At 49.3% G+C, this 13,196-nt stretch overlaps 4 protein-coding genes across 4 annotated transcripts; 3 read left to right on the top strand and 1 right to left on the bottom strand.

The window, feature by feature from the left end:
* Window positions 1–184: 184 nt before the first annotated feature.
* On the top strand, window positions 185–1,876 carry A1O9_11275 (uncharacterized protein; the record flags this gene model as incomplete). Its single annotated transcript, XM_013399994.1, has 4 exons — window positions 185–452; window positions 511–642; window positions 705–1,004; window positions 1,080–1,876. 4 exons carry the CDS (start codon window positions 185–187, stop codon window positions 1,874–1,876), a joined length of 1,497 nt encoding a protein of 498 aa, XP_013255448.1.
* A 669-nt stretch (window positions 1,877–2,545) lies between these two features.
* On the top strand, window positions 2,546–4,885 carry A1O9_11274 (uncharacterized protein; the record flags this gene model as incomplete). Its single annotated transcript, XM_013399993.1, has 4 exons — window positions 2,546–2,834; window positions 2,885–3,138; window positions 3,196–3,763; window positions 4,143–4,885. 4 exons carry the CDS (start codon window positions 2,546–2,548, stop codon window positions 4,883–4,885), a joined length of 1,854 nt encoding a protein of 617 aa, XP_013255447.1.
* Window positions 4,886–5,654: 769 nt separating this feature from the next.
* A1O9_11273 (acetyltransferase) lies at window positions 5,655–7,953 on the top strand (the record flags this gene model as incomplete). The annotated part of the gene is made up of 2 exons (XM_013399992.1): window positions 5,655–5,745; window positions 5,798–7,953. The coding sequence occupies 2 exons, from the start codon at window positions 5,655–5,657 to the stop codon at window positions 7,951–7,953; spliced, it is 2,247 nt and encodes a 748-aa protein (XP_013255446.1).
* A 2,430-nt stretch (window positions 7,954–10,383) lies between these two features.
* On the bottom strand, window positions 10,384–12,008 carry A1O9_11272 (translation initiation factor RLI1; the record flags this gene model as incomplete). Its single annotated transcript, XM_013399991.1, has 3 exons — window positions 10,384–11,576; window positions 11,633–11,794; window positions 11,843–12,008. The coding sequence occupies 3 exons, from the start codon at window positions 12,006–12,008 to the stop codon at window positions 10,384–10,386; spliced, it is 1,521 nt and encodes a 506-aa protein (XP_013255445.1).
* Window positions 12,009–13,196: the final 1,188 nt, after the last annotated feature.

The following is a 13,196-nucleotide window of genomic DNA, read 5'->3' as shown; positions in this document are numbered from 1 at the left end:
AAGACATAGCAAACAGGGGAATCTTGTCCCTAGGCAATCATATGTCAAAGCAAGGAGGGAATCGCAGATAGTGAAAAGCTACCTCGTCACCTCGTCCAGGCCAAGGTCAAAGAACTCCTTGCCTGGGATAACTAGAAAGCACCGCCTTGGGATTGACAAAAACGCTCTCCACAAGCAACGGACAATGTCTATGAAAACACTGCTCAAGAATGGCGTTGTTATTGTTCACGATGCTGATGACAATGCCAGAGGCGTCAAGTCCGACGTCCTCATTGATGGTGACAGGATCGCCCAAATAGCTCCAGACATCACACCATCTACAGGTGCAGACGTGATCGACTGCAGTGACAAAATCATCGCACCTGGGTTCATTGATACACACCGGCATATGTACAACACTGCCCTGAGAGGAATGCACGGAAATGATCTCCTCCATGACTACCTCGTGAAGGGTGAGTTCTATCGCGTTGCACATTTGAAACCCCTCTAACTTCATCCGATGGACACAAGGTATCTTGCAAGGTGGTACATTTAAGCCACGAGACATATTCTGGGGGCAACTAGCAAGTTCGTTAGAGTGCATTAATTCCGGGACGACAACAGTGGTTGATCATTCGCATCTGAACTATGGAGAAGATCATCGTACGGTCTTCCCCGTCGCTCGCTTGATATGCTTGTGGACTAATGTGGAAATGCCTTGTCAGCAAAGGCAGCTATTGCGGCTACAGTCGCATCCGGTCTTCGTTCAGTTTACGGATACTGCTTCACTGTTCGGGTTGATTCATGGTCACCATTTGCCTTAAATCAAAGCTTCATCGCACCTTTTGCACTTGATGCGCTCAAAGACCTAGCAGCTTCGGCTCCATTTGGCAATGGCAGGGTGACCTTAGGTGTTGCCTTTGATGGGTGGTTTTTACCGCACGACATGCTTAAGTCGTTGTTCGACGATATCAGAGGTCTTGGTATTAGGCACATTACAACTCATAATGGTGCCTCACCTCCCGGTCAGTGCAGCAACAATCCTTGATTAGGGAGGTTTAGTATTCAGAGCAATAGCAGACGCTGACGAGCATTTCCAGGGCGGCCAACCAGCATTGAAACTATGCATGCCTGTGGTGTTCTATCTCCAAAGTCAAGTGTCATACTTTCACATGCTAATTTCCTTTCCGAGAATGATGTCAAGTTCGTGAAAGAAAACGGAGCGTATCTCTCCTCGACTCCTTCCGTGGAATTACAAATGGGTATGGGAGTGCCCGTGTGTTTTGACGCTGATCGCGACGTACAGTCCTGCTCGGCTCTTGGAGTTGACTGCCACAACGTTGTTCTTGCCAGTATTGTTGGCGAGATGAGAGCTGCGCTGGTAAACAGCCGAGCCGTCTACAATGGAAAATTCCAAGCCGTCGGCAAGATGGCAGCTAAACTCAATCACACCGTGCAGGAAGCTTATGCTCTCGGTACCATCCATGGAGCCAGAGCTGTTGGAATGGAGAAAGACATTGGAAGCTTAGAGGTTGGAAAGAAGGCTGATATTATCGTTTTCGACGCAGTAAGCCCTTCCATGATTTGTGGCGCACAGCTTGATCCCATCACTGCGATAGTCATGCATTCCACGCCAGGAGACATTGTTATGACGTTTGTGGACGGCATCTTGAGAAAAATAGATGGGAAAATTCTTCCCGTACAGGTTTCAACGGAGGACGGCAAATTCGCTGGGGTGGATGCTGCAACGCTAAGCTGGGCGGATGTGGGCAATAATCTTTTGCAGACTCAAAATAGCTTAAAGGACAAGATCAAGGAGATTAATCCGGAGGTCGCAAAAAAAGAGGCCATGGCAGCATTTGGAATGGATCCATCTAAAATCACACCTGAAATATAAAAACAATCCACAAAAGAAAAGTTAGAATGAATGTGGGTCAGTAAGGGGTGGTGAACATGACACCCGGCAGCAGGCCATACTTTCAGAACAAGGCTGCGATTTCAGGAGAATGTGTGTGGCTGCCACACGCTCATCAACTTGTCAACCATCCATCGGGTAACGGTGCAGTCCAAAGATCTATGCCGACTTGTTAGACCTAGAATGTCCGAGTTTGTATCGCGCTTAACCTTTGAGAGCCTCGCATGGTGATCGTCCCGTAGACTTTAGGCACTCGTTTCGACTTCTATTAGCACCATTCTGGAGGGCCGCCTCCACACCTGGTAGGCCGATTTTTCAATGTGGACCCCAGGATGGCAAACTTCGAACCATGAATCAAAGGTCAACACGCGCTGATAATCCCAGCCTAAGGTACATCGCCTCCCAAGGCAGACACGGTCTCACGAAAATCTAGATGAAGCGATGGCGTTTAAAGTTTCTACATCTACCAAGATCCCACTGACAACCGACGACAATAACGAGTTTAGCTCTTCTGCAAGATCAAGAGCGAAACTGTCCGACTTCGCGCATTTGAATACTAGAAACCCGCAAAACGAAAGTGGATGATAACAAAGGATAGGCAAAAGCACGCCTTTGTGAGGATAACATACTACGCAACAGCTTCAAGACGCGATGGCCGAGAATGTTAAGCCCCTTCAGATTGCAACTACCTCACAATCCTCAGATGATTCCATCCTTCCTTCAAAGCAATTAACACAAACACTAAACGACTCAGCATCGGCAGGAAGTCCAATCACCTCAATTGATAAAGAACAAGAAACCCCACAGATGCCCGTGGAAAGAAAACAGATACCACTTCGCGACTGCAAAATTTCATTCGCAATGGACACATCTGGGAGCACTCTTGGGGAGGTCCTTCGAAGCGAACGCGAGGGGGTCCAAGAGATTTGGTCGCTCCTCAGTGGCGCTGCTCAATCCGATGCCCGCGTCCTACCCTGGAATCCTTCGCAGATCCGGTCATCTCTGTTTCTCATATCAACTCTCTCCATTCTTATGGGGGGACCGATCCTTCGGTCTTATTAGACCATAAGCCCGGTCTTATTGAACTGAAAAACTCAGACCTGTGGTTTTTGTTCACTGACGGCGAGATTCCCAATGAACGCCTAGAAATCTTCGCCGACGAAGTTTCTTACCACGAGCTCCATGGCACCGCTTGTGTCGTCGTCGTTGTCGGTACGAGACAAGGCCTACCGTCGTATTGTAACGTATCTGTTGGAGTTTCGGTTTTTGCTGTTATTCCGGACTGCCTTTTTGTCTACTAGGACGTCAATTCGGGCAAACTCCATATCCTTCAGTGCAAGGGTCGGTTTATAGAAATCTTAGAAAGAGCCCGGCTCCAACAGCCAGTGCTCGATGACAAAGCCAGCTGGGAAGACCTCCCGCAGATGACCTGGAGAGATCTAATCTGCGTGTCTTTTATCCCATCACAAAAGCTGAAAAGAGATGAGATCATGCTGGAGGCAGATCTTGTAGTGAATCTAGACGACTTATTTTCAGATCGATTAAAGGGCCGCTCCATTATCGACCGAATTCTGCAGAGCAGAGAGCAAGTCCGAACTAATTCGTTAACCGCACGAAGTCGCGACCAGGGAGAGATTCTTCGAAACTGGGCCATCAGACAAGAACTCGATCCTGAGGATTTCTCACTGATCGAGAGACCAGCTGTTGGGGATCGGGCTAGGCAGTCAATAACGACCATCTTCAATACCATGCAGGCTTCACCTGGCCTGAGTGGGGAGGCATTTGCTAAATTGCGAGCTGCAAACTCGAGGAATTCCGAGGCTTTTGAATCAGCCAAGAAAGATCAAGCTCTTCTTATCACAGTCGCAAGTCAAGTATTAAAGAGGTGGTCTAGAGATCTCACTCATCCATCATACATAGTCGATCCATAAGCACGTCGAGCTGTCCCTTTCCGGACGACTCCATCCCGCTATACCCTACATCAGCACTATCAAAGGCACTTTTCACTCGACGTTTTCAGCGGTCAACAACTCCCTCGGGTGAGTTCAGAGGGAGATGTTCTCTTTGCGGGAGAAGGATATAGTTCTGGCACTGTTGTTAAGAGTACCGCCTTCAACACACACTACCCCTCGGTTTCCCGCAATCAACAGCGTGTCAAAACTGGCATTCCTATTTGGAATGGGAAATTTCCTAGAAACGGATATTATCTGGTCCCTTCCTTGTTGTAATGCCTGCTCATTCACTATAGTCGAGTTTGGGACGGTTGCCCCTACTGGCGATACTATCATCTGTGCTTTACCACTAGTATCCTATTCAAAAAACAAGGATGCTTATATTGCTCAGCTGGACAAAGCCTTTCAAAATAGGTTTGAAAGCAATGACACTGCCCTTGTTTTCGTGGCAGTTTTGTTTACGACCGCCTCCAGAAAGAGCATCAGCAACAATCCGAATGGACAACAACTACTTGGCGCCTTGAAATGGGCACGGCGAGATTTAGCACAGTCAGTCACTTGCGTGACTACTTTAAGTCCAGCTTTGGCGACTGATGGTTGCGTAGAGGTCCGAAGCAAACTATGTGACAGCTTAATGCAAGCCTCAAAGGACGCTTTGCGATCGGATACTGGCTGTTACTATCAATACCCAATCGAGGGATTTGTCGTCATGACAAGGATTATGGATGGCCTCCAACAGACGAAGCCTCAAGTTCGATTGACTATCAAGAAGACTGTTTTTCAAAGATTCTTGTTCCACATCACAGAGCAGTTCCATAACCACCTTGCCACTGAAGGTCCAATAATCACCCATCTATTGATGTCACAGTTGACAATCCTAGGTGATATGAAAAGAGATGGGTCTCCGCGACCCGTGGCAGAAAAGAAGACATCGTTCCGGACACTTGCAGGCCTGACAAAGAATCTCTTTGGTGACCGCAAATCCCTCACGCGCAGGCAATCCTTGAAACCCCTTTCTTCAGTCAATATAGATGGATGAATGATGCTAAACAGGTCTGGATATGGGTGGTGCTTACAATCCCCTCGACAATTTTGGAATTTATGTTTTATGAGTACTGGAAGCGGAGACAGTGGATGAGGAAGAGGGCAACAGATAGCTTCGGAAGCTTTGGTCCGCGGATCTCAAGCCTCTCCATGAACAGTGATAGCGATGATGAAACGCCATGAAAGTCTAGAAGACCGTGGAGGACCTTGCTGAATAAACCGGAGATAGTCCAATCATTGGAATCCGGTAGAAATGAACTACTCTGAATTTGCCATAAATACTTGAGCCAGATAAGTTGTTTGTTTGTTCCAGCGATCCGATCGCATCCTGCCTGACTTGTGGTGAGAGAGGCACGGGTGGCATGGAAGGACAAGGCTGACACAGCCTTGCCTGGACTTGTGAAGTGCTATTGGTCAACTTGTGCAAGTGGAAGTCACACGAGGGCGCCAAGAATGACGAGGCTCCCGCTCTCCAAATTAAATCCCAATTGCCTGCGGCTTGCAGGTCAGAACCGACATCGTGAATGGGCCTACGCTTGTCTCTCTATCTCTTATTCCCTTCTACACGATACTTCTTCCTGCGGACCGGCATCTCGTCGACACCTTGTTATCTGTAGTATATTCTATTTCCCATGGACATGTCTTAGCCTCTAGCTTCATTCCTCCATCCAGTTCCACCACCACTGCTATAAAGCGTCCGCGCAATTTACCACGTCTTCAGCACGACCACGACCAGCCCGATTATTGCCATCTACCCTCCCAATATGGCGCAACCGCAACCGCAGCTAAGCAACAAGGACAGCGCCTTGTTCAGGCAAGTCGTGCGCCACTTTGAGAACAAACAGTACAAGAAAGGTTTGTCGACTGTGTAAACCAAAACTCGCCCGATGCTGACCACCGTTTGCAGGCTTGAAAGCAGCGGAGCAAATTCTACGCAAAAATCCCAACCATGCCGACACTCAAGCTATGAAAGCCCTCATTATTGGCCAACAGGGTCACACGGAAGAGGCCTTTGCTCTGGCCAAAATTGCTCTGAACAACAATATGAAATCCCACGTGTGCTGGCACGTCTACGGTCTCCTGTATCGCGCGGAAAAGAATTTCGAGGAAGCAATAAAAGCATACAAGTTTGCCCTGCGGTTAGAACCAGAGTCTGCACCCATCCAACGAGATCTCGCGCACCTACAGATACAAATGCGAGACTTTGAAGGCTACATCCAGAGTCGACGAAACATGCTACAACAAAAGCCTGGTTTCCGTCAGAATTGGACAGCTTTGGCCATCGCTCACCATCTGGCCGGAAATTACGATGATGCCGAGAAAGTCCTTACCACATACGAAGAGACTCTCAAAACAAAACCTACCAGGTCCGACATTGAGCACTGGGAAGCAGTTCTGTACAAAAACTACATCATTGCCGAGTCCGGTGAACTAGAAAAGGCACTCGAGCATTTGGAAGTCGTAGGCAAGAAGAGCCCTGACGTTCTTGGGGTCATGGAAATGAGAGCCGACTATCTCGCTCGCTTGGATCGCAAGGCAGAGGCGGAAGCTGCTTATGCTGCTCTTTTGGAGCGAAACCCCGACACCTCTGCTTACTACGACGGATATGTTGATGCGAAAGGGCTGACGGATGGATCGGTCCAGGATCTCAAGAAAGCATATGATGAGCTGGCAGAGAAATACCCAAAGGCAGATCTTCCACGACGGAGAACGCTAGACATTCTGTCCGGAGAGGAATTCAAGCAAGCGGCCGACTCTTATCTGCAGAAGTTCCTCCGAAAGGGAGTTCCCTCTACATTTGCAAATATCAAGCACCTTTACACTGATAAGTCAAAACGAGATGCTGTCCAGGAATTAGTGGAGGGATACGCCGCTGGCAAAGTGAGCTCGCAGAGCAACGGCGCTACAGAAAATGGTGATGGCAAAGACGAATCGCGATTCGAGTCCTCCGCGCTCTACTTCCTGGCTCAACACTACAACTACAAACTGAGTCGAGATTTGGACAAGGCTTTAGAATATGCCGACAAACTCCTCCAACTTGATCCCAAATCCGTCGACTCTTACGCGGTGAAGGCAAGGTCGTACAAGCACAAGGGTGATTTGGAAAAGGCTGCAGAGGTGATGGATCAAGCTCGTGCTCTCGATGAAAAGGATCGGGCCATCAACACCAAGTGTGCCAAATATCAAATCCGGGCAGACCAGAATGAGAAAGCACTTGATACCGCCAGCAAGTTCACCCAGAATAAGACTGGTGGGCCTCTTGGAGACCTCGTTGATATGCAATGTGTGTGGTATTTGACAGAAGATGGGAAATCATATCTTCGTCAGCGAAAACTCGGTTTAGCATTGAAGCGCTTCCACCAGGTCCTGGCCATCTTCGACGTCTGGCAGGAGGATCAATTCGACTTCCATAACTTCTCCCTCAGGAAGGGCATGATCCGAGCCTACATCGATATGCTCCGATGGGAAGACCACCTCCGCGACCATCCGTTATATTCATCCGCGGCAATTGCGGCTGTCAAAACCTACATCCTCCTGTCCGACAACCCAGATCTCGTGCACGGACCCATCATGGGCACTGTCAATGGGACAGGCAAGACCGGTGAAGTTAGTGCGGCAGATCGCAAGAAAGCGCTGAAGAAGGCCAAACGGGAGCAAGAGAAGATGGAAAAGGCCGAGGCCGAGAAGAAGGCGGCTTTAAAAGCTGCCAAGCCGACCCCTAAGAGTGAAGATGTCGACAACAAGAAGGAAGATTCGGACCCATTCGGAAAAGCGTTGGTGGAGACCAAAGAGCCCTTGAAGGATGCGCTCAAGTTCCTTACGCCGCTTCTTGAATCCAGCCCGCAACTCGCCGAGGCGCAAGCCGTCGCATTTGAGCTCTATATCCGACGAAAGAAGTTCCTGCTTGCGACCAAGGCGCTGTTGGCGCTTGAGAAGCTAGACGCCAGCTTCGACCAACTGCCGGACTACAAGAGCCAGCTCAAGCAAGCTCTGGGCGAGAAGGACACCCCGGAAAAGGTATTGGAGATCGTGAGAAGCGAGGCAAGCCATCTGCTTTCCTGATCAGAGGATATTTGTGTCCAAAGTAGAGCGTGAAATCTGAGCAGAATATGTGTTCATTCTTTCCTCTTGACGGAAATAACGCCACGGTGCGTTCACCGGGGTAAAGTTCCTTGTCATGTTTTTCAAGAGTGGTGACGATGAGATCCAAAGAAATCTACTAGTTACCCAGGTAGTCAGTTATCAGCGAGCATGGCGGCTGCTTTGCATCAACATTGCATAGCACTGGCAAAAAAAAAACAATGGACGGACGGATGAAATGGGCTCTAGGAACAGGACTTGTGGAAACTGTACCTGAGTGACAAGCCAAAGTAGGAGAAGAACCTTCCGATCACAGAAACAGGGAGGTCGACACCGAAATCTCAACAAGGGTTAATTCCATTTCCCTCCTTAGACCTGGCCAGTTGCTGCTTCAACCTTGCACGTACGTGTTCTGAAGGTACCCTCTGAGCTGTTGCTAGTCGCGCATAATCTACACCCGTGTTGGACGTGAGAGACATGAACGGGTGGCTCACATCTGCTGCCAGAGACACTACTCCGTACTCTGTATTCCGGGTGCCAAAAGGCCCTAGGTATAGTTGATATAGTTGCCACTCGGTCGTCGACTATGTTTCAGCCAAGTCCACGCGGAGTGGCTCTCAACTTATCATCTGTTGTGATTGTCCTCGTAGTATCTCTTGCCTAGTATTGGAGAGCTTACTCCTGGGCTACGGTAGCACAATTGATGTCGTATCGTCATTGTACTGTTCGCTGCGAGCTTCCGATGGAATTTGTAACGCAATGAGAGAAGTTCATCAAGCAACTGGAGAAGAAGCACTCCCCAAGTGAAGATGCACAAGGCAACAGTATCCCCTTGATATAGCACCCAGCGTTGTTACAACCACTACTTCGCGGAATGCTGACTGTTGTCCCAGGACCAAGCATATAGCGTTGAGCAGGCACACTTACCGTCCGAGAATGACTGGCGGGATGCGGCAAAAGACAGTCATGCTCATAGTAAGCAGGTCACCACTCATCAGCGACTGAGGTGCTACCTATAACTACGAGTGGTCTGTACAAGACTAGTAACACTACCTGAAGTCGATATCTTTACGGTGGTCCATGATCAGCAATTCAAAAAGGGCGACTTTCCCGTCGACGGGGCGTTGGTGCTGAATAGCCTGCGCTGCGCTCTGGGGGTATCTCTCAAGACCCCTGGTGGGAAAGTTCAACTGTCTAACATACTCTACAGTAAAGGGATACTTGTTAGCTCTTCAATTAGAAGCCGACCCACCCACTTCACAAGACCCCTAGAGAGGAGCCTTTGGCAAGAAGCAGACGAGCCCGACTCGGCTGGTGAACGAGACGTTCTGCTAATCTCAGTCCGATCGTCAAAGAAGGACGCTAACTAAAACACATTCATCAGTGCTGAGCTATTTGATCTGGAAGATGTCGCCTTTGCGAGATGAAAATATCATCCTTGAGCATGTCTTGACATGTCTTGGCAGACGTTATTGGGGCTATGATTATGCATCGCGATACTGGGATCATCACGAAGGTCAAGCAGAGCACCTTGCCGACGCTCCCGCACAACAAGATGCGATCGAGTTGCTCTCGTGCGGGCCACCAAAACTCGCCAGATGGTACATACATATTCAAGACTAACCACTCACCTATGACGATGCCTCATGTTCCCGAGGTTAGCGCTCTGGTTCTAGCGGCACCGAGAAACTCTACACCCCAGTAAGCAATCGAGAGAATGACTGAATTGTGGTCGGTACTCTATGTGCTTGTGGCTATTTAATAGCAATTGAGCAGTTTCCCCTGGCTCTGCATCGGCCCTTTTCCATTCTTGATGTTTCTGAATCGTGGAGGGATTGTGGAGTATAGATTCCGAATCGGCTATGGCCCATTTCCCTCGATTCACAGTTTTGCTTTCCAGACTTCGTTCTCTATCGAATGGTGTCGATTGTGTTCCCTGGTGTGTTCCGAGATGATGGAACACGAGGGTCTTCTGCAGGAACATGCAGGCAGACACGCAGAAGACAAGACAATGATCACCTAACTTGGCCCGCACCTTCAAAACTCTTGTCGAATCTTGTAAGCGTAGTGCACTTGGCCATTCTGTGAGAATAGCACAAAATTCGCAAAGCAAATGGCGCAGGAGGTCGATCATCGTCGGCCACAAGGTCGTCCTCATCCTCACTTTCCTCGGACTCGGCTTCTTCGTCATCAATCAATACCCCACCACGGCGCTTCTTCGCACCTTTGCCGGTGCTTTTCAGTCCGTTGACATTTGCGACGCTTGTGATCGCATGAGTTTGATCGTGGTCGTGGCTCGTCCCGTCATTGTTGTGTCGGTGCTGGTCGTCCCTGTCACCATCATTTCGTCGATGATGAGGTTGTGTATTCTTTCGATGGATGCCCTTGGCGAAGAACAGAAAAGGGGTGGTTTTAACTCTCTTCCTCCAGGAAGAAGAAGTTGCCGGCAAGCTTCTGCTCCTGGTCCATTTGAGACTGGTACTTATTGATTCGTGGACGATAAGAATTGGGGTCACGGCGGAAAGTAACATCGAGGTTCTTCAGGAACTTGTTGCAGCCTGTGAGCAGGGATTCGGGAGTGTTGGCCCGGGCATTGACTGATGGCTGGCCATCGAAGACAATGACACGGTCAGCAAGGTATGTGGCCATGATGAAATCGTGCTCGACGATGAAAGCGGTCTTCTTGCTATGCATGATGAAGCGTTTGATCACGCGAGCAGCAATGATACGTTGCTCGGAGTCGAGGTAAGCAGAAGGTTCATCAATGAGGTAGATGTCCGCGGGCAGGCCAAGTGCCAGCACAATAGCAACACGCTGCAATTCACCACCAGACAAGTTCTGAACCTCTTGGTCAATGAAGTCGTCGATCTTGAGGGGCTTGTATACATCGGTCTGGAATTGAGGACTCAAGAAGGCGGCCTTGATTCTCTTGAAGAATAGCTGACGGACGGTGCCTTGGAACTTGGGTGTGATCTTTTGCGGCTTCATGGAGATGTTCATTGCTGGGACCTTGGAGGTGCCATCCGGTTTCTCTTGTCCAGCGAGCAATTTGCAGAAAGTGGTCTTGCCAGTTCCATTCTCACCCATCATGACAATGATTTCAGAGTCAGTGAAGGACCCTGACTCGATGCTCAGGTGAAAGTCGCCGAGAGTCTTTTTCATGGGCGGATATTCAAAGCCACGTGCCCTATCAACCATATAGTCTTCGCTAGCTTCAGCAATGCGGAAGGTCAAGCTTTCTTCGCGGAATCGCAAGTTCTCGGTTGGAATGTTGCCATCGAGGAAGATATTGATACCTTCACGGACCGACGCGGGAAGTGTGACAACGCCGTAGACTGCAGGTCGACCGTACAGCACACAAATAAAATCTGAGAGATAATCGAGGACTGACAAGTCATGTTCGACAACAATAACATAATCATCTGGACGAAGAAGCTCTCGGATGGTTTTGGCGGCACTCAGACGCTGCTTGACATCGAGATAGGAAGAAGGCTCGTCAAACATGTAGACATCGGCGTTTTGGACGGCAACCAAGGCAATGGCGAACCTCTGCAATTCACCACCAGACAGCAGAGCGATCTCGCGGTCGGCAACATTTTTGAGTTCTGATCGGGATCAGAATTTCAGTCACACTAGCCATAGCTGGAGCGGTAGCACTTACCAAGCACATCCATGATATGTTCCATGTTGCCCAGTTCAGACTTTGCTTCTATGAGAGGCTTGACAGTCTTCACAGGGCCCTTGATGGCTCGAGGAAGTTGATCAACATACTGCGGCTTGACGATAGCCTTGAGGTCATCTTCAAGCACTTTGGTAAAGTAGTCTATCTGGGTTAGTCTGATGCTACTTTACTTGATAGGGGAGGACATACTCTGCAACTCTGAGCCACGGAAGTAGCGCAGGATTTCCTCCCAATCAGGGGGATTATCATATCGTCCCAAATTGGGTTTTAATTTACCACTGAGAATCTTCAAGGCTGTACTCTTGCCAATTCCGTTTGTTCCTACCAACCCCAAAACTTGGCCTGGTCGTGGCATGGGCAGTCTGTGCAACTTGAAGCTGTTTGCCGAGTATCGATGAGTGACCTGTGTCTCGAGGTTCGTTGGGAGGTTGATGATGTGAATGGCACCAAACGGGCATTTCTTAGGGCAGATACCGCAACCGATACAAAGACGTTCCGAGATATATGCGATTTTAGACTCGGGGGTGACTTCGATGCAAAGCTTACCGGTGCGAACGACAGGGCAGGACTTTTTGCATTCTTGCCGACATTTCTGGGTATTGTCAACAACAATGGCTTGTCTCGGGAGGGGAACATCATGATACCTTTGGCTTGCACTGTTGGGTAGAAATTAAATAGTTAATGGCGGAGTCATAAACAGTGAGGATCCGGGTGAGAAGAACAAACCTTGTCACTGTTGACGATGGCAATTCTAAGGTACAGGCTGGTTAGATGGACGAACACAATGACACCAGAAGTAGAGCAAGTTACCTGGTTAATTTGTCCGACATGGTGGCGGTGGTTGTGGTGGGTGGTGGTGGCAGAAAGGATTAATTTTCCGCGTGCGGCGCGTGGATGAGGCTGCGGAAAATCAGAAAAAATGGGAGCGGGGAAGACTCGATTTGACGAAGAGTCTGGTCGGTGGTGCGTAGAGACTCTCAATGTGTGGGTAGTTAGACACACCAACGTAATTGCGAGGCTCACACAGTCACTGTGAAGACAATAAGAACAAATTGAAGAGGAAAGAAAATAATGAATTGGAGGGAGAATGCGGTGAATGAGGAGGGGTGTATGATGTGTGATGTGTGTGGATGGATGTGGGTGTGAGTGGTGGATGTGGGTGTCAATAGAAGGATGACTCTGAATGAACAAGAATAATTCGTTATGACAGCGAATACAGCCAATTGATGGGCGTCTGATTGGCGGGACGGGCGCCAGCGGTCGGGGGGGTGCTGCGCTTCAGTTGCCTATTGAGAACGTCCCGGGTGTCCCTGTGAAGGGTGCGAATAGGGCAGGTATGGCCTGTGGCGTCTAGAGCCACTACTGCTCGTGCTGGGCCCTGGCCCGCTGGGTGACTGCCCTAAGGGCACAATGTCCCTCAAGGCTTGGCATTTGCCTGCGCCCGAAAGTCACGGGACTGTCCGGTTTAGCCTTTCCTTCTCCAAGCCTTGCCTTGCCTCGCCATTCTCTCCCTCCCAGAATATTGCCCATACTGCTCCATACC

Source organism: Exophiala aquamarina (assembly GCF_000709125.1).
Source record: "Exophiala aquamarina CBS 119918 chromosome Unknown aczIA-supercont1.16, whole genome shotgun sequence".
Taxonomy (NCBI): domain Eukaryota; kingdom Fungi; phylum Ascomycota; class Eurotiomycetes; order Chaetothyriales; family Herpotrichiellaceae; genus Exophiala; species Exophiala aquamarina.
Note: the sequence above shows the minus strand (reverse complement) of the source record. Positions and strands in the feature narration are given on the sequence as shown.